This window comes from Neofelis nebulosa, chromosome 5 (assembly GCF_028018385.1).
Source record: "Neofelis nebulosa isolate mNeoNeb1 chromosome 5, mNeoNeb1.pri, whole genome shotgun sequence".
Classification (NCBI taxonomy): domain Eukaryota; kingdom Metazoa; phylum Chordata; class Mammalia; order Carnivora; family Felidae; genus Neofelis; species Neofelis nebulosa.
Genome location: NC_080786.1, coordinates 62,985,144 through 63,009,984, shown reverse-complemented (window position 1 = coordinate 63,009,984; position 24,841 = coordinate 62,985,144). Strand labels below are relative to the sequence as shown.

Here is a 24,841-nt window from a genome sequence, read left to right as displayed (position 1 = left end):
CTTGGTGCAGAGTTGCCACAAACTGCCAATTTGTTATTTAAAATAAAAAAAGCACTGTCTGCAAAGCACAGTAAAGTGAAGTGGAATAAAACGACATATGCCTCTACTGAAAGAAAGAAAGAAAGAAAGAAAGAAAGAAAGAAAGAAAGGAAGGAAGGAAGGAAGGAAGGAAGGAAGGAAGGAAGGAAGGAAAGAAAGAAAGAAAGAAAGAAAGAAAGAAAGAAAGAAAGAAAGAAAGAAAGAAAGAAAGAAAGAAAGAAAGAAAAAAGAAGATGGGAAGTGGGTGAAACAAGACTGATGTAATGAAGCCGAATGATGGGGACACAGGAGTTCATGCTATGTTTTGTACCTTTGAAAATTTCCACAATAGAAAAATACTTCAATAGGAAAAGCATGCACATTGTCTTTAACACTTAGGTCTTGAGAATATGGTGAGTCATGTTGTAGAGCAAGGAAGAGATACACATGAACATGGACACCTAGGAATGGAGGGCAGCTGTTGAGTGCCTGGAATGCTAAGCTCCAAATAAATGCACAGTGGAACCAAACTGTGGGAAAGATTAAAGTGATGGGGGGGGCGCCTGGGTGGCGCAGTCGGTTAAGCGTCCGACTTCAGCCAGGTCACGATCTCGCGGTCCGTGAGTTCGAGCCCCGCGTCAGGCTCTGGGCTGATGGCTCGGAGCCTGGAGCCTGTTTCCGATTCTGTGTCTCCCTCTCTCTCTGCCCCTCCCCCGTTCATGCTCTGTCTCTCTCTGTCCCAAAAATAAATAAAAAACGTTGAAAAAAAAAAAATTAAAAAAAAAATAAATAAATAAAGTGATGGGGATGAAGCATCCTGTTTGTTCTGGAAGCCAGGACATGCGAAGAATGACTGAAAGACCTGGGCACGTTTAGTCCTAAAGGGGGAGAAGTTGATGGGACCAGACTCTGGTCCAACACAGCAGGGCTGGTGTGAGGGAGGAGCTGAGGTGTCCAGCAGGCTGTGGGGGCAATCAGTGAAAGTCACTGGAAGGCAGAAAGGGACCCGGAGGAAGGGCTTTCTCCTGCTTGGAACTCTCTCTGTTGGGGCAACCTGAGGGGATGCTTCAGGCAGGAGCAGGCTGGTGTCCAGTAGAGGAGCCATGAAAGAGAGAGTCCTCTCTGATCATTGATCTGGAGGTTGGATGAGGAGACCTCCAAAGCCCCTGCCCACTCGAGATTCTGTGCTACTCATCTGATCTCTGTAATCCATCCCTGCTTTCAGCTGGCAAGGGAAGCACACACTGTTTGCTTTGGGTAGCTCACCTGTCTCCCCTTACAGGTGTTATCACCTTTTCATTGCTTCATCACTATTATTTATTAAGTGCCATTTTAGGTAGTACTGTGATATGTGCTCTTCAAAGGGAAAATTGTTCTGTGTATTAGAGGTCCCTAAGGTGAATTAGAAACTACCCAGGTGTCTTTTGAGCTTGGAAAGTGCTCAGTTAAATATTTGCTGAATGAAGAATGACTGAATGAGCAGTGAACAATTAAACAGTATTAAACAGCAAGAAGACTATTTACAAATAAATGGTCCTCATTAAAGCCAATGAGCCATCACTCCCATATTTAATTAGAATCTGCAGGAAGAGCTGGGACTCTAGTTGAGCCAAGAGCAGGAACTTGACAAAAAAGATATTCTTTGGGTTGGGATTTGGAAAGAAAAAAGGAACAATTTTCAAGCTGTATTGGGATACACAGAGAATAGCTTTGGTAAGTTCAGATGCCCTGATTAAAGCTGGTAGCTAATAACAAATCATTAAGAATCGCCAATCTTGTCATTACCAACCTTGGAGCTACTGTGTTACTGGAAGTGGCAAACAGCCACAGTAGAAAGTATTCTTGTATTTTAGCACTTAGTGTGATCTCATTTTTCAGCATCACTAATACAGACGGGTCATCTTGCCAAGCTGCGGAAGCTTATCCTGAGCTATAACGACAGCATCTGTGACACAGGATGGGCTATCTTCTGCCAAAACATGTGGTTCCTCAAAGAGTTAATGGAGCTGGATATCAGCCTTCGGCCATCAACTTCCCGGGACTGCGGACAATGGTTTAGACATTTGTTATGTGCTGTCACCACACTTCCCAAGATCACGGAGATAGGGATGAAAAGGTGGATCCTCCCTGCTACACAGGAGGAAGAACTCGAACGTTTTCACCAAGATCACGGATGCAGCATTCACTTTGACCTTGGTGAATTTCAGGAAGCTGATTTCCCACGGCTTAACTAAGCTATAAACCATTATCTGGAGGAGGAAAAGAACATGAATGAATCCCAGTGTAATCAAAGGAGCATCAATTTCTGGGCTGTTTAGTGGGATTCATGTTACAAAAGCTTTGTAAATATGTATATGGTAATCTAATATGAGCATGTCTTTATTCTCAAATGACAAGGATGACATTTTCCCCTGGAGTTTCATTTATTTTGGAAATCTAATTCACTTACTATTTAGAAGGCCTGCCAAAGATGTTTAGATTCTGGTAACACATTTCCTTTTTTCTTGCCCTGGAATTTTCTCCCTCTTGTTTTCCTACATGATAAATGTTCTAAATATAAGGGTGTGTAAGTACATGTGTGAATGTGTGTATGAGTGTGAGTGTGAAATCTAATGTGAAAAGCACTAGCTATGTAATAGTTTTATGTTATCATTATTATTATATGTATCTTAATGTAAACTACTTGCATTTTTATCAGGAAGTGTGCCCTTCCATGGCTTATTATTTTATGTCCTGGTGCTTTTTTATCTCAGATATAAACCGTGAATGCTAATAATGGTCACTGACATAAATCTTAGTAAAAAGGTGGTCAAAAAATCAAAACCCAGTATCAAAAACACATCTTGTTAAAATTTTTATTGTTGAAAGAAACTAACATACTAGCTCTGGGCATTTTTTTGGCATGGTTTTTGCTACATAAAACCTATTTAATTAAAGTTTTTGTCTTGCTCTAAGTGATTTTTAAAATACTGGGGTATCTTTTGCAGGAGCATGGAACTCACTGCATGGCAGAAGTGTGTGTTTGCTCACACATTTCTATTCTCATACACTCTAATCATGTTTTGCTTTCTTGTTGCTACACTAATAATTTGTGTTGCAATTATTGCTTGAAAGACATGTGGAATTTGAAATCAATATTACTCCAAAAGAAAGCCATCAGGATAAGAAGCTTTTGGGTGATGTAAATGGGGATGTTTTAGGTAATTGTGGTATTCATTCTCTGGGCATCCCCATGGCTTCCATGGGCACTTGTGCTCCTGTGTTTATGTGAACACATGTAAAACCTATGAATTAGGCAAAAACTGGAAACACCAATATCCTTCAGTGGGTGAATACTTAAACAAACTATTGTACTAGGTGATACTACTCAGCAATAAATTGATACATCAACAATGCAGATGGACTTCCAGTTCCGCTGAATGAAAAAGCCAGTCCCCAAAGGTTATATAGTCTGTGATTCCAATTATAGGACATTCTTGAAATAACAAAATTACAGAGATGGAGAAAAGGCTAGGGATCAGAAGAGGGGTAGGTCATAGGTGTGACAAAGGAACAGCACAAAGGAGACTTGTGCCACACAAGTCCACATGACAAAACCGTGTTGAACTACACACTCACACAGAAGCACACATACTACAGAAGGAATCTGAATAAGCTCAGTTGATGGCACCAATATAAATTTTCTGGTTTTGTTATTAGAGTTATGTGAGATGTCAACACTGAGGGAGGGCGAAGGGGCATGGACCTCCCTGTCCATTTCTTCAGAACTTCCTATGAGTCTCTATTTCAGAATTAAAAGTTATAGGGGTGCCTGGCTGGCTCAGGAGGAAGGGCATAGAACTCTTGATCTTGGGGTCATGAGTTCAAGCCCCATGTTGAGTGTAGATATTACTTAAACAAATAAACTTAAAAAAAAGTTGTAGAGAAGGTAGTACAATGAACCTCCATTTGCCTATCTCATGTGTCTATACTTACTGACTTATGGCCTATCTTGTTTCGTTTGGATCCCCCACACTTACCTCTCCCTGATATTATGCCACAGTTCCCAGGCATCATATCATTTCATCCATAAATATTTCAATAAAGTGAGAATCTTTATTTTTACACATAACCATAATTCTATGAATAATTTTAGTGTGCTAGGTATCTGATTCCTAGATGTTTTGCCTTCGTAATCCATCGGGGTTCATTACCTCAATTCGTTATAGAATTATTTCTTATTTTTCTTCACAGCTTTTCCTTTTGCATTTTTCCCCCCTTTCTTATCTTTTGGAGAAGTCTTTCCTTTCTTTTGCAATTTTAGTTCTTCAAATCTCCCCAATCCTTTCCAGACCATTATTCCGCGCCACCATGCCTGAATCTGAAAACAAGATAAACCCAAACAGCATCAGCTGGTATCACTCTGGACTGCGGATGGTGATCTCTTTGTTCTGGATATGTAGTTCTAAAGATGTGGAGAATGGAATGTCATTAGAACTCCACCTTATTTTCTCTCTCTCAATTGGCCAGTCATCTTGGCAAATGTAAAAAAATAAGAGAGGAAAGAAAAGAAAGAAAAGAAAAATTCAGTGCTTTTATGTCCCGGGCACTGTTTTAGACATTTAGGAAACAGCAGTTAAAAGCGAATGTCACTGGGGCACCTGAGTGGCTCAGTTGGTTAAGCGTCTGACTTCAGCTCAGGTCATGATCTCACAGTTCATGGGTTGGAGCCCCGCATCAAGCTTCTCACTGGGTGGAGCCTGCCAGGAATTCTTTCTCTCCCTCTCTCTCTGCCTCTCCCCTGCTCATTCTCTCTCTCTCTCTCTCTGGCTTTCTCTCTCTCAATAAATAAATAAAAACTTAAAGAAAAAGCTAATGTCACTGATCTCACATTGCAGGAAGGAGAGGATACAGGATAGATGGTAATAAGTGCCATGGAGACAACAGAGCACAGTAAGGGGAAATCAGGAGGGCTTATACCTGTCTTCCCTCCGTTACTGGATTGCTGTGCTTCTACCTACAGCCAGCCCTCACTCATTCTGAGATCCTGTGCCCTCCCACCTACTCAGAAAGATCCCACCTCTGAACCTTCCAGTGCCTCCCCACTTCTCTCAGAAAAAAAGCTCAAGTCCTTACAGTGGCTTACAAGGCCCTATCCAATCTGCCCCCTCCCTCTCGACCTCACTGACTCTTACCTACTCCCCCACCTCGCTCACTGTGCTCCAGCTGTGCGGGGCTCCCCACTGTCAGACCCTCCTGGCACAACCTCAGCTCACAGCCTTTGTGTGTACTGCTTCCTCTGCCTGGAACACTCTTTCCAATATTCAGATGGCTTGCCCTCCAGTTCTTCCAGTAATTGCTCACTTGTCATGGCTGTAGACTGAACCGTGCCCCCTCACTCCCTGCTCTTATGTTAAATGTTCTAACCTCCGATGTGAATGTATTTGGAGATGGGCCCTTGGGAGGTAATTAAGCTTAGATGAGGTCATGAGGGTGGGGTCTTCACGATAAGATTAGTGCCCTTATAAGAGACACCAGAAAGCTCGTTCTGTCTCTCTGTCACGCGAGGACACAGCAAGAAGACAGCCATGTGCAAGGCAGAATGAGAGCTCTCAACAGAAGCGGACCATGCCGGCACCATAATCCTGGACTTCCAGCCTCTGAGACTGTGAGAAAATTTCTGTTGTTTAAGACACCCAGTCTATGGTATATTGTTATGGGAGCTTGAGCTGACTAAGCCAGTCATTTTTCCATTGGGCCTACCCTGACCTTCCTATTTAAATTGAACCTCCCTCAACACAACCAACCCCCCTCCCCTGCACGCACACACACACACACACACACACACACAACTTCTGGCCATCTCAGTTCCCCTTAGCTTGAACTTTTTTCCCATGCCAGTTATCACTTTCTAACAGACTATATAATTTTATGTTTTATATTTCATCTTTTCATTTTCATCACACTAGACTTTAGGCAATAAGAGGACAGAAAAAAAATCTGTTTTGCTCACTGATGCAATTCCAGTGCCTAGAACAGCGCCTGGCACATAGCAAAAAGCAAAAAATAAGTATTTGCTGAATGAGTGAACAACTGAATGAATGAAGTGGGTGGGCTATGCTGTTTTATGTAAGGTGGATCACAGGCAGGTATGAGGAGATGTGAGCAGGCACTGAACTAAGTGAGAGCCTTGTCCATATCTGAACAGAGGGAGGAGCAGGGGAAAAACACCAAGGATCGTTTGTGATGTGAAAACAGGACAGATGAGATGGGAAGTGACAGCAGCAGCACATCCGTTCAGGTGGGGATTTTCCCAGGGAACAGTATCGCCCTCTAGAGGCATTCTAGACATTCACGGGGTTTTCTGTTATCTCCAGGCTTAGCAGTCTTCCAGTTGTGTAACATGTACCCGGTGCACAGAGACTTTTCCAGGGTGTGCAGGCTTGGATGATCTGGAGGCGATCCATCTCCAGAGCTTCAGCTTGCACGTGCACCCCTTCCTACAATGTCTCTGCCTAGGAAAACAACTGCTGGTTTTCTCCATTCCCACTTCTGCCTTTACAACTGCCACCTGAATCTGACTAGGGTGTGTTGAGCTGGACTCCAGAAACCTCTGGGACACCACAAAAAAAGAGACAATTTAGAGCAGCAGTATTGAAATAAATAAAACAAATGAACAAACAACACCATAAAACAGACTCTGAAATACAGAGAACAGTGGGGGCATGAGTGGACTAGGGGACTGGTGGTGACTAACTGTGGTGAACACTACATGATACACAGAATCGTCAAATCAATATGTGATGTGACCCAAAACTAATATAGAATTGTATGTCGATTACATTTCAATAATAAAAGACTAGCAGTATTGATGTTGGCTCTAGGGACTAGGTAACCAATCCTTTTGTAAAGCAAGTGTTTCCCAGCTCTTTGCCCTCAAGAAAATTGGAAGAAGGCCAGTTGATTTGCCAGCTAAGAGCCTGCTATGAGTTTTTGGGATATAAATCTGGAAGAAGTTCAGAGATGTGTGAAGCATTACCATTTGAAACAAAACAATATGGGCACACACACACACACACACACACAAAGCTTCTTCCATTCTTTTCAATTTAGCTATGTAAACAAGGTTCATTTATAAAATGAAAAATGGGAATAGAACTGACATCAATCCTATCACATTCTAGCAATAAGTAATGTTTATATGGGAATATATAAACTATGTGGAAAAGTCTCTCATCTGTGTATGTATTTCTTCCCCCAAATCCTATAGGTCAAATAATTAACCACCAAAATTTGCAATGGGTTTTATGCTGTTTTGTTCAGTTTTACACTACTAAGAATTGTAATATGACTCAATCCAGGATGTAGAAACACTATGGCCACAGAAAAAAATTTAATTTTAAAACTTAATTTGTATAAATATTTTTGTTGCCTGAAAGTATGAAAGGTGATCTATAAATGACTTAGAATTACATATATAAAACATTAAGATCAATTCTTAGGGGAAAGTGAAATAGACATACATGTTCAAGAAGAAAATGGATATAAAATCTTTGCCTAGAAAATAAGTTTGCTCAAGTATTTTGTAAACGGATGTGACTGACAAAATCATAGTGGTATTTAGAATCCACTGGATACATTTAAGATACTGATCTAAGAGCTCTATTTCAAGATGTCAATATTCAAAACTCACTGGCAAGTAAATCCTTTGCAATAATTTAAACTTAGTGGCAAAAAAATTAAATATCAACTTTATTATTTTTTAATATTTTTTAAATGTTTATTTATTTTTGAGAGAGGGAGAGAGACAGAGTGCAAGCAGGGGAGGGGCAGAGAGAGAGAGGGAGACACAGAATCTGAAATAGACTTCTGAAACAGCACGGAGCCTGATGCAGGGCTTGAACCCACTGGCCATGAGATCATGACCTGAGCCGAAGTTGGACGCATAACCTACTGAGCCATCCAGGCACCCCTAAATATCAATTTTAAAATGGGCAAGAGGATGCATGGTTTTTCACAATACTTTTAGGAAGTATCCAAAAAATATTATTTTCATTCTTCCAGTGTAGCTATTCCTGAGAATATACATATTAAAATAAATAATACAAATTAACTTTCCTTTTTCCTTTATGTCGCAGCTTGGGCATTAATTTTCATTTATTAAAATTGTGTTGGGGCACCTGGGTGGCTCAGTCGGCTAAGCACCTGACTCTTGGTTTCGGCTCAGGTCACAGTCTCACAGTTGGTGAGTTCGAGCCCTGCATCAGGCTCTGTGCTGACAGCGCAGAGGCTGCTTGGGATTCTCCATGTCCCCCTCTCTGTGTCTCTCAAAGCAAATAAATAAACATTTAAAAAAAATTATGTGGTTTTGGTAGGTTATATTATCTGAGTTTAACTTCAGAAGAAGAAAGAAGGTATCACGTAATATTTATCACAGAAGAGAGGGTGTCAGGTTTGATACAGATAAGGGCCATTGACAGAGGAGATCAAAGACTGACTCTTGTTCTGGGTAAAAAGGAAAATCATGGATTTCAGCAGAGCAGTGATAAGATCTGACTTGGGGCGCCTGGGTGGCGCAGTCGGTTAAGCGTCCGACTTCAGCCAGGTCACGATCTCGCGGTCCGTGAGTTTGAGCCCCGCGTCAGGCTCTGGGCCGATGGCTCGGAGCCTGGAGCCTGTTTCCGATTCTGTGTCTCCCTCTCTCTGCACCTCCCCCGTTCATGCTCTGTCTCTCTCTGTCCCAAAAATAAATAAAAAACGTTGAAAAAAAAAAAATTAAAAAAAAAAAAAAAAAAAAAGATCTGACCTACGTTTTAACAGCATTGGTCTGACTGCCAAGTGGAAGGTATACTGTAGGGGGTGCAGCTATACAAGCGGGGGCACTGATGGGAGGACTAATGTGGTCATCAGGTTGTGGGGCAATGGGGGCTTGACCAGCTGAATAAAGAATACTGAATACTGACTGAAGTGGACCCTGGCCTGTCCTAGTCTGTCTGGGGGTATCCTATGTCTCCATGGGCGAGGTGGGCAAGGAGAGGACAAGATTCTTTGCTCTCCCTGTTTTAAAGGCTCTTTGCCCTTCGATCCTAGTTAATGGCACAGAAGAACTCTGGTCTCTACACCCCTGCTCCATCAGTACTTTCACTTCTGATTTTTCAGCCTTAGCTTAGTAAATTTGTTAATATAAGCTCTTCAGTCCTTTGTTTGTTTTTTTTTTTTTTTAATTTTTTTATTTTTTTTTTATTTTTTCGGGACAGAGAGAGACAGAGCATGAACGGGGGAGGCGCAGAGAGAGAGGGAGACACAGAATCGGAAACAGGCTCCAGGCTCCGAGCCATCAGCCCAGAGCCCGACGCGGGGCTCGAACTCACGGACCGCGAGATCGTGACCTGGCTGAAGTCGGACGCTTAACCGACGGCGCCACCCAGGCGCCCCAGGTCTTCAGTCCTTTGAATAGTCCAAGAATTTTAGACTGTTTTGGGGATTTGAAGTTTTGATTTCTTTCAGCTGTTTGTCGCCTCCTTATCTGACAAAGACGTGAAGGACAAAAATGCAAAAAAAAAAATGCTAAGATGGTATTCCAAGGTTCTCTTGCTTAATTCTGAGGATATAAAGGAAGTAAGAGGCCCTACTCTCGGTGAGGACAAGGTATAGATGTGTAAAGAGCAGCCCCAGAATAGTTTGTAATATATTTAACATTAACCCCTCTCCAAAGCAACTGTGAATGTGCTATCCAGAATTTTTGCTGACGTTACCTTTGTTGCCATTATTTTCATGTTTCTTTTTGTCTTAAAGTACGTCCGTATAGCCTGATTGCCTTCGGCGCACACTTCTCCTGGGGGGTCCTCCATAGGATTGTTCATCAGTGTCAAAACCTTTAGATTCATCAGGCTATCCAAATTCTCTGGAAGACAGGTGATCAAGTTGTCCTCAAGCAGTAATTCTTTCAAAGCTGAAACAGTTTTTTTTTTTAAATGATAGGTTTATCTTAAGAACAAGCAAAATTAAAATGTATGCTCTTTAGTCTACTTGCTCTGAAATATTTGTTTCCTGTGCTGTCGTGTCACAAAAGACACAGATTTCATAAGGCAGACCAAGTTGTCTTCCTTATAACAGTTCAGGGTTGTGAGAGCCAGTGCATGAGAGACAGAAAAGTAGTACACACTAAAAAAAATTGATAATGGTTCATTCCTCCAGGGGCCAAGGACAGGATAAAGATGTATGGTCAGAAGCATTACTAAGGAACAAGCCCACCCTCACCTCTAACCTTTGAATGTCTTGGGGTCCACTCATATTTCTTCATCCTCTTTTCATTAAAGAAAAAGAATCATAGTTTGAAAACTATCTCTAAACCTGAAGATTCAGCACACTATGGCCAAAAACATTTTTTTTTTATTTGGTCCCCCTAGAAGCTCAGCAAAAGGTTGTTAAATGGATGGATGAACTGATGCATGTACAAATAAAGACTGGTTTAGCCTAGCGTAAAATGTTTGGGTGTTTAAATATGAATCATATAGGACTTTTCATGCCAATCATAGCCCCAAAAGTCCTGCCTTGCTGGTTTCATCACTCAGGGTCAACACTTTCCCTTTCATTCAAGTGACTTAGTGACCTAGTGCAAATCTGCTACAGGACCCCAACTCCAAATTCTGGCATGTAGTAGGTATTCAGTAAATTAGTGTTGGTTGTATGATGACCATCTGGGTGAATGCTAATTTTCTTAGCAGCTGGTACTTACTCCTCTATTCAATTTACAAGAAACAGTCTAACTGTCTTTGTGAAGTTCTTAGCTGTGCTCATCAGGCATCTGGCCTTCCTTGTCTCACTAGCGAGGCCTGCGAGGAGGTAATAGGGTAGGGCTCAGCTCTCTGAACATTGAGATTGGCCTTTGGTAAATCAAGGAAATGGGACATGCTGGCCTCACACTCCACTAGGCTGAGGATCTACGAAGATTCCTCACCTTGTGCTTGGCAAATGGAATCTGGAAGTTGCTTAAGCAGGTTGTGGCAGCAGTTAAGAATTTCCAGGTTAGGCATGGATCCCAAGGATGTGGGCAGGTACTCCAGATGATTGTTCTCTATATACAGCTCTTTAAGATTCTGAAAAACAGAGGTGCCTGGGTGGCTCATTCAGTTAAACATCTGACTTCGGCTCAGGTCATGATCTCACAGTTCATGGATTTGAGCTCTGTGTCAGGCTCTGTGCTGAAAGCTCAGAGCCTGGAGCCTGTTTCTGATTCTGTGTCTCCCTCTTTCTGCCCCTCTCTTGCTCACACTTGTCTCTCTCAGAAATAAACATTAAAAAATTAAAAAAAAAAGATTCTGAAAAACATGCCAGTAGACCATAATGATCCTTACATTCTGAAAAACATGTCAGTAGACCATAATGATCCTTACATTGATCCTTACAATGATCCTTACATTCTAATAACCAGAATCATTGGTGAATTCCCATGCTCTTTCAGTGGGGATACTATTCATTAGGATAAAGGGGGAAACATACTTAAAGAGCCAACATCCAAACATAAAAGTATTTTTGGGTAAAACCATTGGACATGGTTCCCATCTACGCAGGGAAAAGAAAAGAAAACATGGGAATCTAGCGTTTGTTTCACAAGAACTTTATGGAAAAATAATTTGATAATATAAGTATATATATCATTTGCTCGCTTTCAAAAGCTAATTGCCTATAGTAGTGTTACAGAACTGAAATTGCCTCAGGTATCAATCCAACACTGCCCAAGCAGGAGAAGCCAAAATGTGTAGATAATGAGTTAACTATTTGCAAATTCACTGGGCAAAAATATAATGTTTGCATGTCACCCTAAGATTCCAGAGAGCATGGCATAGCATGTCAAGGAGCAAGATGATGAGGAGAGTTCTGAACACAGGGCAAAGCAATGGAGAATCAGGAAGAGGACCTCTGTGCCACAGGTTGAGAAGCACCTGTGCTATATATACATGCTGTTGTTCAGTTCCACAACCAGGGGCGGGGGTCTGTCGTGGCCCGCACCTACTTTATCATTAGTAAGAGCGCAGTACCACCGACATGGAAAAAAAAAAAAATCAATTCTTTAAAGTATGCATGGATTAAGACACAGTGGTAGGGCTCCTTTGAATGAAGTGATCTTGTTGCTTTGTTAGGATTTAGCACAGGGCTGCGGACCCATTTCCGCAGGAAACTGGGGCAACGTTAAATTACTCTGGTTTGTTTGCCATCATGCAGGAAGGGAGGTCACGCTGATGCATCCAAAATGCGGGCTCCCAGCCATGTGAACTTCAAAATAGTACAATTTTCAGGGGCCTCCTACAAAAGCTAGAAATTAAATGGGAAGCAGTGGGGCTCGATTTCGGCAAATGAAACATGCCAAACCGTACAGTTAAGAGGAGTATGGCACAGCACAATCAACGGCAATCACAACAAAGTGTTCTTTGAATATGGATCCAGGGGCTCAGAAAAATAGTGGAAGCCTCAGAGTGGAATAATGGCTGCTTGTTAGGGGGTTGGAAATCTAGTATGGATGATTCCACATGCAGCCTATGGGGACACTATTGGGTGTTCTCAGTATCAGCCAACTTAAGGAATCAGTGGGCATGTACTTCTTTGCCTAATCATTTGGGGAGGCTTACCTGTAGTTTACTGATGTCTTCTGGCATATAGGTGAGCTTGGCTCCCTGGTCTTGCCCAATGTATAATTTCTCTAAAGACTCTAAAGAAAGGATTTCTTCTGGAAATGAAGCCAACTGATTTCCTGTTAATCCAAGCATCTTCAGTTTTGAAAGGGATACAAAGTCTGGAGGTAGCTAGAAGTATTCCAAAAAGGTAAGTTTCAGGTCAAAATTATTTTTAACAGTAAGAAAATAAATTGGGCTTTTAGTTTTGAGGCAAACTGATAAACATCAAGTACAGCGATTTAGCAATTCCTACTGATGAAAAGTTTGCACACACCTTTGCATATAGAGTATTTATACTTGTAGATCTAAAGTCTGGAGTCCTCCTTTTTCTGACGAGCCTCTCTGCTCTTCAATTTTATGCACTGCTTTAAACTGAAGCAATTTTAAACCTACTTTATTGCAGGTTTTTGAATGGTAGGGTAGCAAATGCTTGATATTACTGAAAAAGTACTAAAGTTATTGGTGTAATATTGCAACTATAATATCAACAATTTCAGTTATCGGAACTGATCAATTTAGAAACATGACCTCTCACCCTGAAAGGCTTTAGCTCAGCAATTTAGAAACTTCAGTTGAAATCTCAGTTGGAAGTAAACAAGGAAGAAGACTATTATGATTTTTTCTGGTCATATTCTGCCTTCCAGTGAATCCCAAGGTTTTACAGGCCCTTTACAGGTATTAGGTAGGCATTTCAGAGACTCCCAACTGTCTGGGCGGGAAGGCCTTGGAAGGGTCATCTATTCTAATCCCTTAATAGGATGGTTGAATATATTCCACAGCTAGCCATGCAGCACACATTTAAACACCACTTCCTGGAACGAAAAGCTCATTACTTGGATGGAGACCTCTAATCACCAGATTTCCTTCTCGTGTCAAGTCAAAGTCTTGTATGTTCACCTTCTGGTCTCTTTCTGGCACTCTGGAACCACATGGAAAAATCTCATTCTTAAAACATGGGATGGTCTCCCTATTGATTATGTTACAGAGACACCTGCTTTCTTGGAGAAAAAAGAGCCCAGCTATATAGCTCAAGAGCTTCTTAACTCACTTTGAATCACCTTCCGTCATCTGGCTTTACTCCTAATGGGGAAATCGTTCCCCACAGTTCCCAGTCTTAGCCCTGGCCTCTCCTCCACCCGTTCCTCAATCCAGCACCTCTTCTTCATGAGAATGGTTACAGTCCAGCTCAGTCTGACCCCTCGATGGATGGGTGGGATAGATAAATTGGGGAATAGGCCAAAAGAAAGCCCCCTAGAGGGATAACATAGCAGTAAGTCTCACACACCTGCCATCTTTCATATTTTTTCTTTATTGGGTAGGGGGAGCACCCATTTTCCTAAACATGCTATAAGGTGTTTATAGTTTTATTTATTCCTTTACTTATTTTTTAAAGTCAATCTCCAGAGAAGCTGCTGTTTAAGCTTTCCTTCTTGACTATTTCAAAATTCTTTACCAGGCACTTAGATCCCTTTGACACAAAGCATCCAAACTAATGGGAAAATGTTTTTCAATCTAACCCCTTCATTAGAACCTAGTAATTTCACATCGCGGTTTAGCTAGCTCATAGGTTTAGCTTTTCTTTTTCAAAGCACATTGAATGTTTAAAGACTTTTTTTTTTTCAGGATATTCAAGATCCAATAATTAATCCCATAACAGTCACATTAAAGCACAGTGGAAGTAAATCTGGATGCATAGAAAACCTACAGAGTGTCAAATGAGGACAGTTATTACTGATGCTCTCGCTGAACTATACTCACGGTAAGGTTGAGTTCTCCTTTAACAGAAATGTACCACACAAATAAGACCCATCTAGACACACACTGAAAGCTACTTTTGCATTCACCTAGGCAAGAGAAGGCTACTGGCCAGGCTCCAGGAGCCAGAAACCCATCAGGAAAGTCTTTGGGGTGGGAGAGGTAAGGAGCTGGCGTAAAGGTCACGTGTCATTATACAGACTGGGAGGTTACTGGAGGGATTAGCATAACAGGAAATGAGAAAAACAAACAAAACCCAGAAATACCATCATAAGAACTAGAGAATAGCAGGCAACGGTACACAGAGATTTTCACATTCAGTATAATAATATTGAACATGACCACATTTCAGTGCAGCCTGATTTGTGGTAAAACTTGGTACTGGATGAGGCTTATCTTTAAGGAGCCATCTGTGTGTGATTCCTTCCTCTATTCTGATATCTTAAAGTGTTTCACAGGAAAGGATTAGGTATTAGTCATTCATGACTCAATAAGGAATTAAGTCGATGTGTTATTTTTCCCAAAGGCGCTTTATATTTTGAGCCTCTCACTCCCAGTGTGGAATGGCAGACTTTGTCTACTGTAAAAGGAATTTCTTACCTCAGTGGTGGAATGGGGATGGGCAGAGGGCCTATGATAAACTTCTAAAATCCTCCAAAATGGGTTGCTGCCTAAGTAGAGATTAAGTCCAAGATTCTCTTCCTAAATCCTAAATTACCATCAAAATGGTTACTTCCTAAAAGGCAGTTTTAAAACTCTATAGGAATTAGAAAAAGAACAACCAATCTCCCCCGACCCTCCAAAGTTCTAAATTAAAAATCAAATAAGAGATTAAACAAAAACAAAAACACCCCCAACAAACCTTTAAGGCCTAGGACTTGTATAAGGTATGGTGAACACAGCAGCTTGGTGTCCATGGCCGGGAAAAACAGACCTATTATTTGATCACAGTTGTTGATTTCCAGATGGCCTGATTTCTCCCTCTATGGTTGTCTTTTGCTTTTAACAGAACCGTTCTTTTAAATTTTCAAATATTAAAACAAATGCATGTGTACTCACCACCCAAATCTTTTGTTAATAAACAAAATGAATGTGTGTCAACTATAGTCAAATAAAAAGATTTTTTTAATAAAATCAAATACGGCAATTAAAATTGAGCTCCGCTGGGATCCTCCCCTCATTTCCTTGACTTCCTTTCTCTTCCCAGAGGCAGCCACTACCAAAAATTTAGCGAGTTTTTTTCTAGTTCATGATTTTTTTAAAATAAATGTTTATTCATTTTTAAGATGGGGAGGGACAGGGGCCCTGAACTGGGCTCTGCACTAACAGCAGAGAGCCCCATGGGGAGCTCGAACTCATTCAACTGGGAGATCGTGATCTGAGTCCAAAGTCCAACTGAGCCACCCAGGGGCCCCTCTAGTTCATATTTTTATACTTTTGTTACATTTGTAAATATCCACAAAGTATGTATTAGGTGTGTATATGTATGTAGTTTTGTGTGATTAAAAATTTATAAATGGTGAGGGGCACCTGGATGGCTCTCAGTCAGTTAAGTGCCCAACTTCAGCTCAGGTCATGATCTCTCAGTTCATGGATTCAACGAGCCCTGCATCAGGCTCTGTGCTGACAGCTCAGAGCCTGGAGCCTGCTTCCGGTTCTGTGTCTCCCTCTCTCTCCGCCCCTCCCCCACTGGTGCTCTGTCTCTCAAAAAATAAATAAAAACATTAAAAAAGATTTTTAAAAATTTATAAATGGTGTAAGGTTCTGCAACTTGGTGCTTTCCTTTTTAATAAACATCACAATTTTAAGATCTGTCCACATTGGCACATACTCCTCCAGTTCACTTAAACCTTTAGTTTTTTAATTTTATAAATCTAGCACAATCTGTTTGTTCATTGCTCTATTGACACGGCCTCCCATGACTGTCGTGGGCTGTCAACACTGTGCTATGAACATTTTTGAACACGTCACCCTGCACACATGGGAGTTTCTTTTGGGACAAATCTGATTTTGCAGTTCACCATGACTGGAGGCCTAAGGCTGTAGGTGTCAGAAAGAAATCTGTGTGAGGAAACCCTGTTCAGAGGGGGTCTTGGTTAAGAACGTAGACTCTGGGGCCCCGCAGCTCTGGGTTAGAGCTCGGTTCTGCCACGTACAGGTGTGTGGCCTTGACGGGTTAGTTAAGCTCCCAGTGTCTCATTTCCCCCACGTATCGCCGAGGAGAAGATCGCTCACGTCCAAATGAGGACATCAACACCAACTCAGGGCGGGAAAAGCCCCTGTGAGGGCACAGTGACAGCCGGGAAGGGAATTGGTACCTGGCATATTTTATTATCATCCAGGGCCAGGATCTCTAGGTTCCTGAGCGCACAGATCTGCAGCGGAAAGCGTTCCAGATGGTTCTGGCTGAGATCCAGGAAGCGCAGGTTGACCAGCCGCCGGAAGGAGCGCCGCAGCGCCCGCAGACCAGTGTCGCGGAGGTAGAGCAGGTGCAGCGAGGTCCACTTGCAGATGAGGCGTGGCACCTTCTCCAGGTGGTTCCCGCTCAGCCCAATCTCCGTCATCCCCGACAGCTCGGCCAGGGAGTGCGGGAGCGAGTGGAGGCGGTTGTGGGACAGATCCAGCACGGACAGTTTGCTGCACTGGCACAGCGACTCGGGTAGGAGGAGCAGGTTGTTGCGAGCCACGTAGAACTTCTGCAGCCTGGTCAGGTTCCCAATCTCCGGTGGGATGGCAGTTAGTTTGTTGTCATCCAGGTCAACGATCTCCAGGTTGGAGAGAGCACAGAGCTCGGGAGGAAAGACTTCAAACTGGTTTTGCTTCAGGTAGATCTCCCTCAGTTTGGTATGGTTCACTACTTCCTTGGGCAGAGATTTCAGGTGGTTTCCGTCCAGCCCAAGCAGCTCGAGGTGGTGGAGGAGTTTGCAGAGGTCCACGGGGATCTCGGCCAGGTCAGTGTGGTACAGGCGGAGCTCCCGCAGCCCCCGCAGGCCTCTGAGGACAGGAAGGGACGAGGACAGGAGCGGGTTGTCGCTCAGGTCCAGGCCCTCCAGGCTGCTCAGCGTGCCCAGCTCTGGGCACAGCTTTCTCAGCTTGTTCTTGTTCAGGTAGAGGGTCCGGACGTTCTTTAAATGCTGAATACCCCGGGGGATTTCTTCAATCTGGTTGTTTTCCAGATGCACTTCTTCTAATTCTTCGAAGTCGAAGATCTCTGGTGGAATGGTAGTCAAGCTCTGATTAGAAGCATCAATGAAAAAGGTTCTAGCAGTGGCCCGTTGTGGATCAACTTTCTGATGAATTTTAACGGAATGTCCTGGTTTTATCATGTCACTTGACATGTTGATGGAAAATGCAAATATCCAAAATCTGAAATAGTGTGAAAAGAAAAAAAAATCCATTTACTCACCAGGATTCTTTCTGTCCCTGAGAGAGAGAAAATTTGAGTTGTTTGAATCTAGGACCTGATGTTCTAACATAGCATGAAATGTAGGTTTTCGTGTTTCATGTTGGGAGAAGAGTTCAAGTATAGACTCCTCCTAACAGGTTGACTTACATGAAGAAAAAAAAAAAAAAGATTGTCTAAATTCAGTTTTTAAAAATCCCTATCTTGATTCTCTTTGCAGGTAGATGTGGAAGGTTGCAAAAGATTGGTCTTACCACGAACACTGAGAAAACACTTGGAAAAAATAATATTTTAAAATATTATGTTTTTTTCTTGAAGCCACCAGAGAGTTGTGGATGCAAAGGAGGCCCAACGAATTAATTCTAGAGAAGGACTATCCCTTCCCTAAGTTAGCAGAGACCAGTGGGCACTTTCATGCCCGGTGGCATTTTCAACTTTGGGGACCAGGCAGGCAGAGAAGCCAGCCTTCCATATGCACAGGCAAAGCAACTTCCAAAACCAGGAGAAACCAGTCAAACTTTTAAAAGCCCTGTATGAGCAGCATGGTGGATTAGCACGGAGGAGCCTCAAATGCAGAGCCACCTCTCCCCAGTAGACTGGGGCCGACTCAGTGGCCTAGGAAAAGTCGCAGGCGATCTGGAAAAGCAGAGAGAGGTCCTGTCCTCTCATGCTTTTAGATCCCTAAGCCTGGCTTTTAGATCCCTAAGCTGGAGGAAGGGGCTTAAATCCCTAAGCGGGACATTTGAAATTGCTGGGAATTGAAATGAACTGCAGCTGCAACCCAGAAAGAATGGAGAAATGGAGAAATAAATCACGTCTGTGGATTAGAACACTCAATGTTAAGATGTCAGTATTACGCAAATTGATCTATAGTTTCAGTGCAACCTCAATCAAAATCTCAGTAGGCTTTTTTTTTTCTTTTTTGGTAGAAGTTAGCAAGCTGATTCTAAAATTTATATGAAAATGCAAAGAACCTAGAATTGCAAAAAACAATCTTGAATAATCACAAAATTGGCAGACTTGCACTACTGGATTTATAAATTTTGTAAATCTAAGATGTTAATATTGTGTTACCAAAGACTAAGTTGTTGGTCCTTAGTACACACACATACACACACACGCACAAAGCCTAAGATAAAGGGCAGAGAAGACAATGATGTGATGGTAGCTAGGTTGATTGTAGCATCTCTGACTTGCATTCTAGGATGGGGACTTTCCTGCTGGAGTATGGAGCCTCTCATCCACGCAGAGGTCCAGTCCCTAGATGGAGGGGATGTGCTTCGAGCCCCACACTTAATATTACTGCACCTTGCAACACAACAGTGTGTGGTTTAGATCCCCATTACTATATGCCTAGCCTCCAAAAGAGCTCTGGGACAGTGTTGCTCTCTGTTAAAGAAAAGAAAAGACTTATCACTGGTTGAATTATGGCTAGAATGCCTACAATTATGCCTAGAATGAATTATGCCTAGAATGAGAATTATGCCTGGAATGACAAATGCTAGCATTTGTCATTTGATCATTAGGTAGATTAATACTGTTCAGTCCTGCAGGATAAAATTTCCAGTGTCCTAAACTACTGGCAATTCTGAAGGCCTCTAGACAATCCATAGTATACAGACTAAGGTGATACTAGAAATGAAAATAGAGAGCACCCAGGACACTACCTGGGCTAAGCTTTACTCAATGCATTTAATCCTCACTAGAACCCTGAGAAGCAGGCACCATTATGATCTCTGTTTTACAGATACAGATACTAAGTAACTAAAAGGGCTTATCTCAGAACATAGTAGGAAGTGGGGGCTGGATATCCTCACTAAGGATATTTACATCATTTGTTTACAAGAAGCCTGGTTTTTATTAAAATCGGTCTTGGGTATAAGCATTCAAGCTTGATTTTCTTTTGCAGCCCTTCAGGCAGAGTCATCTGGGGAAGATTCTTGTGGACTAGCAATCTGATTAGGGTTAACACAAGTGTGTCTGGGTATCCAGGCGCATAAAAGAACTTATTTTTTCTAATATTCATCTTCCTCCATGATGAGACCTGCCTAGAATGTCTGAATGTGTGTGTACGTACGTTATCTTACCAGAATCTTATAGCCCACATGTGTCTGGAACCAATTTGATGGCCTCTGAAAGCTATATATATTGTATATCCATTAGCAGACTTAATAAAAGGAGGTTGTAAAGTCAGGATTTGCAACAGCTTGGCCAGTAATTCAGCCACAGTAAATAAGAATGGAGAAGATTGATTCCTTATCTGGCTATTTTTCTTTCATTGGGATTGCTACCTCAACGTGGTCAAATTAACTTGTTACAAACCCATATTACTGTGGAATTTCTAAGCGTCATAACCGTTGTGTAATTTCAGGGAGCCAGGTTTTGGATAGTTTAATAGTTAGCTCTTTTTTGCTTAACTTTAATGCTTGAGAAAAACATTTAGGAAAAAATGATCAGCCCTCTGAAATTTACATCAAGTGTTGACACTTTGGTTTTCAAGTCTGATTACTCACCAACTGGATGTGTAATGTGAATCTGATAGCATAAATAACCATTTCCAGTTAAATTAGTTTCAAGATTTTACTTAAAACACCTGGGAGATCTTCTCCCTTTAATACAGACAAGCAAAAAGCCTCAATACAGCTAGGACTGGAGAATCATGTAATGGTAATGCTAATCCTTTGCTTTGATAACAATTTCTGGGAAACCATAAAACTCCATGAAAAATTTTTAAGTCTCAAGTAACACTGAGATGAAGACTCATATAAAATTCAGACTTGAGTGGAAAACTATTATAAGCAAGCAACTTTAGATTTTCAGCAAAGGCAAGGGAGAATCTAATTTGCTCAGACAATAATAAAGGAAGATTCTGGGTGTGATATTGTGATAGAATATATATTTGGTCTTTGTTCCCTAGTTCCTGATACAAGAGCTTCTAGGGGCGCCTGGGTGGCGCAGTCGGTTAAGCGTCCGACTTCAGCCAGGTCACGATCTCGCGGTCCGTGAGTTCGAGTCCCGCGTCGGGCTCTGGGCCGATGGCTCGGAGCCTGGAGCCTGTTTCCGATTCTGTGTCTCCCTCTCTCTGTGCCCCTCCCCCGTTCATGCTCTGTCTCTCTCTGTCCCAAAAATAAATAAAAAACGTTGAAAAAAAAATTAAAAAAAAAAAAAAGAGCTTCTAAAACTTTGGTGTTTTCTGAGTGGTTGGGAAGGAGCATCTTTTGTTATTCATAATAAGCCCCATTCAACCACACCTGAGTCCCTACTACTTACTGCCCTCACTCTTATTTGCACCCTGATAGCTTGCTAATAGCAGCTGGTTGCCAGAGGAACCATTCACGTGATTAGAGGGGCGGAGCTTTCAACCCCAGCCCTTGACCTCAGGGGAGGGGAGAGGGGGCGGATGTTGGTTTAATCACCAATTGCCGGCGATGTAATCAATCCTTCCTATGTACTGGAGCCTCTATAAAAACCCTAAACCGAGAGGTTATGGGAGAGCTTTCGGGTTGGTGCTGGAAGGCTAATGTTCCCAGAGGAGGCATGGAAACTCTGCGCCCTGTCTTGATACCCTCTCTTCCCCACGTGCATCTCTTCCATTTGGCGGTGCCTGAATGGTAGTTTTTAGAATACAACGGTAATAGTAAGTAAAGTGTCTCCTTGAGTTCTGTAAACCACTAAAGCAAATTATTGAACTTGAGGGAACCCCGACTGGTAGTCCGCTGGAACTGGGGACAACCTAGGATTTGTGGCTGGCATCTGCAGTGGGAAGCAGTCTTGTGGGACTGAACCTTCACCCTGTAGGGTCTGTGCTAACTCTGGGTACAGTGTCAGAATTAAATTTTTGGACACCTACTTGGCGTCCGCAGAGAACTGGAGACTTGCTTCTTGGGAAAACCCACACAGTTGGTGTTAGAAGTGTTCTCTAAGTAGAAATTTCATAATTAGTCCTGGGATACTGAGACGTACGATATGTTTTCTTAAGAGAAATAGAAGTCTATTATCTGGTAATGAGCTCCGAAAGGCTTGTAGGTGAAGAGCTCTATCAAGCCCAGGGCCAGTAACCCTTTCCTTTTGAAAACCTCAGATCAGTGACTTAAAGGTAAAAGAGGCCTTAGAGAAACATCTGTTTGCCAGAATTGTTAGCTTGTGCCACACCAGTGTGCCCGTATCGCCATCGTCACCAAATGATCGATCTGAAATGGCTTCTTAGGACTTGTTGTCTTTAAATAGACTCAAAATGTCATTTTATCCATTTTCAAAAATGTTTCTACTTTTCCTTCTTCCACACATATCACCAAACTATAGATCTAGTAATTCATAGACAATGCATTTTTTTATTTGTAGACTGTGGTTTTTTCCCCCTATTGTCTTGCACAATGAGCAAGAAGGTTTGAGGCACTATTTACTACTAATCACTGATATACTTTCTCATCTCATCAGATATTAGGAATGTAAACTTTTCCACCAACTCCCTCTACTCTTCTTTTATCCATGGGCCAACTCAATTTTTTAATAACACTCATATTTCCACCTGCATATTCAGTACCTAAACAACATGTATGCATGATCAATACCAGAAGTCGGCACTTCAGATACTCGTCAGAAAATTCAACCAGGAATTGGCTCTGTTCTGACACCTGCTAGCAGCTCAGTTCAATCTTCTGGTAGTTGGGGGGGAAAGAGCTAGTGGGTGTGTTAAACATTAATTCTCCCAGATCCTTTGAGTTCTATCTCCGTGTTAGCAGGAAACAACTTCCCTAGACCCTATTATCTGTTTCCTCAAGATAGGACTTCCTTAGATCATAATTAAACACCATGCTGTTGGCTTTTTAAACAGTTAAACAATCATTTGAAAAATATTTCTATAAAACTATAGTCAAAGACGTGTCTGTTAAGTTACTTATATAAAGATACACCTACTGAATCTTCCTACTATAAGGTGCCAGAGGAAAGTAAATGCTGCCATTTACAGGGGCACCTGGGTGGCTTAGTCGGTTAAGTGTCCAAGTTTGGTTCAGGGCATGATCTCGCAGTTCATGGGTTCAAGCCCTGCGTCGGACTCTGTGCTGACAGCTCAGAGCCTGGATCCTGCTTCGGATTCTGTGTCTCCCTCTCCTCTGCCTCTCCCTTACTTGTACTCTGTCTCTCTCAAAAAACAATCATTAAGAAAAATTTAAAAAAAAAAAAAAAAAGAAAGAAAAATGGGGACTACATACTTCCACATATTTTCTTTGGTTCTGACTTCTAGAAAGCCGAGATTCAAGTTAGACCTCCTGACACATAAGCACCCAGTGAATCCACTTAAGTTTCCTTGAAGCCAGCTCAGCAACATCTGTTTCCCCTACCTCCCTGCCCCTCAGTCACTAATTCTCAAGGGGCAGGTCTTAAAAATTACATCCCTCCTCCATCTGGAAATCATTGGGTTAATGAAAAATGTACTGACGGAAATGAGTTGTACATGTGGTCGGTATTTTTTTGGCCATCCTATTTGATATGCATTTTGACACACAGCCTGTAGTTCTGTGCAAATACTTTGTTTTGCTAAGGTTCACACGGAGAACAGTGCTTTAAGTGCTGTTTGGTGAAAAGCAGCTCTTTTCTGTTTGTTCTGACCTTGTTTAGTAGTCACTCTCTAGAACAAAAGTCTGATTGGCACTTCTTGCTCCTTTAAAAGTGTATCCCTCCCTTCCCCTAGAGCAGCAATTAATCCTTAACAACTCCTTACTTTCCTCCACTTGACTTCAAATACTTTGAGAGGGGTAGGGACTGCAGATGCTGAATTGTGCCCACACTCATGCTTTAGTATTTCAAGCTACCTCTATTGGTAGAACGGGGCGTGGGGGGTGGTAAATGAAAACAGTATTTTCTATCATGTTTAACCTGAAGTAATTCAAGTGATGGGCACGGTCTGTGGGCTACACAGAGACCCCTGCCTCCTAGCACAATTTGCTAACAGTGGAGTGCTCTTCTGGAATTGCCTAGTGGGGTAGCTTCCGGGAGAGAGGTCTTGGACACTTTATTTTTCACCTTTGAACAGTGTTCATAAATGTCCTGGTTTCACCTTGAGGGTGTTCCTTCTATCCTGCAGGCACGGAGTCTCTGGTTGGTGCCAGAGCTCTCTCCAGGGCCCTTCGGCTGCTTCCTCTGCAGTCTATGGTTAACCCCAAACAGAAGACCTTTCCTTTCCTCCTTCCTCTTTTTCTCTCTCCCACATCCAAGTACCAAACCCTGAGCCTGCTACCCTGTACCTCTTGCTGGGTTTTGTCCCCATCTCCTCCTTTCACTGAGTCCAGCCTCGGCTGAGGCCCTATCTCTGTTGGGCTACTGAGGCTGCTTCAGAGTCTCCCCTAGATCCTATCAAATCCACCCTCCACCAGCTGTTTCCTATCTGAGGGCTCCCAGCACCTTGCCCCCTATCAGCTGTGCTTCTCAGAGGATGCGCAGGGCTCCGTGTGGATCTGGCCCTGCCCGCCTCCCCCCCTCATCTAGGCAGCCCCAAGTACCTGTGTGTCTCCAGCACCTGGGACGGATTCGCTGGGGCCGGTCAGAGAGTCACCTCCGACAAAAAGCCCTCCCTGATTACCCCCCCCCCCCCCCCAACACAAGACTGATCTACATATCCCTTTCCACTTCCTTAGCTCCGGACCTTATCTGTCCTGGTGCTACCACGTTCTTCTGTACTTGGCCCCCCCGCAGATATGTGTACGCTTTGGGGAGGGGACTGTGTCACAATCGTCATTGTAGCCCTGGCCCCCAGCCTATCAGCCGTGCCCGCTAAACCTCAAGAACTTCTCCCTGCAAAGGAACCGGGGCACCCTCCGTCTGTGTTTTTAACCCAGGTCAAGGTGACCCGAAGCCAGGCGGGGGTGACCGAGGAGCCTCCATAGCATTGGCGGTCACCGCCTGCCCAGACAGGCCTCAAGGGCCCAAGTGGGTAATGGATGCGCAGTGGGCTGGAGGTGGCGTTCAGCGTCTGGCGGTCACTCGAGCCCTGGTGCAGCTGGCAGGAGGCCTG

The 24,841-nt window shown here is 42.7% G+C and overlaps 2 protein-coding genes across 5 annotated transcripts in view; one reads left to right on the top strand and one right to left on the bottom strand.

The window, feature by feature from the left end:
- The window catches only part of LRRC31 (leucine rich repeat containing 31), a 28,175-nt gene extending 25,203 nt beyond the window's left edge, over nucleotides 1-2,972 (top strand). Inside the window, exon 9 of the mRNA XM_058730454.1 lies at nucleotides 1,897-2,972. Coding sequence (XP_058586437.1) covers nucleotides 1,897-2,252 — 356 coding nt within the window. The 3' untranslated portion in view covers nucleotides 2,253-2,972. The remainder of the gene's footprint in view (nucleotides 1-1,896) is intronic.
- Nucleotides 2,194-24,808, bottom strand: LRRIQ4 (leucine rich repeats and IQ motif containing 4). 4 transcript variants are annotated; one of them, XM_058730450.1, is made up of 7 exons: nucleotides 23,854-23,953; nucleotides 16,745-17,792; nucleotides 12,627-12,800; nucleotides 10,958-11,096; nucleotides 9,753-9,949; nucleotides 4,212-4,378; nucleotides 2,194-2,267 (listed from the first exon to the last, which is right to left on the bottom strand). In XM_058730450.1, exons 1-6 carry the CDS (start codon nucleotides 23,868-23,870, stop codon nucleotides 4,229-4,231), a joined length of 1,725 nt encoding a protein of 574 aa, XP_058586433.1. In that variant the 5' UTR covers nucleotides 23,871-23,953; the 3' UTR covers nucleotides 2,194-2,267; nucleotides 4,212-4,228. The 4 variants fall into 4 exon arrangements, with proteins under 4 accessions (XP_058586433.1, XP_058586434.1, XP_058586432.1 ...); XM_058730451.1 differs by lacking the exons at nucleotides 2,194-2,267; nucleotides 23,854-23,953 and adding an exon at nucleotides 24,330-24,808 and having other exon boundaries at nucleotides 4,092-4,378; XM_058730449.1 differs by lacking the exon at nucleotides 2,194-2,267 and having other exon boundaries at nucleotides 4,092-4,378.
- Nucleotides 24,809-24,841: the final 33 nt, after the last annotated feature.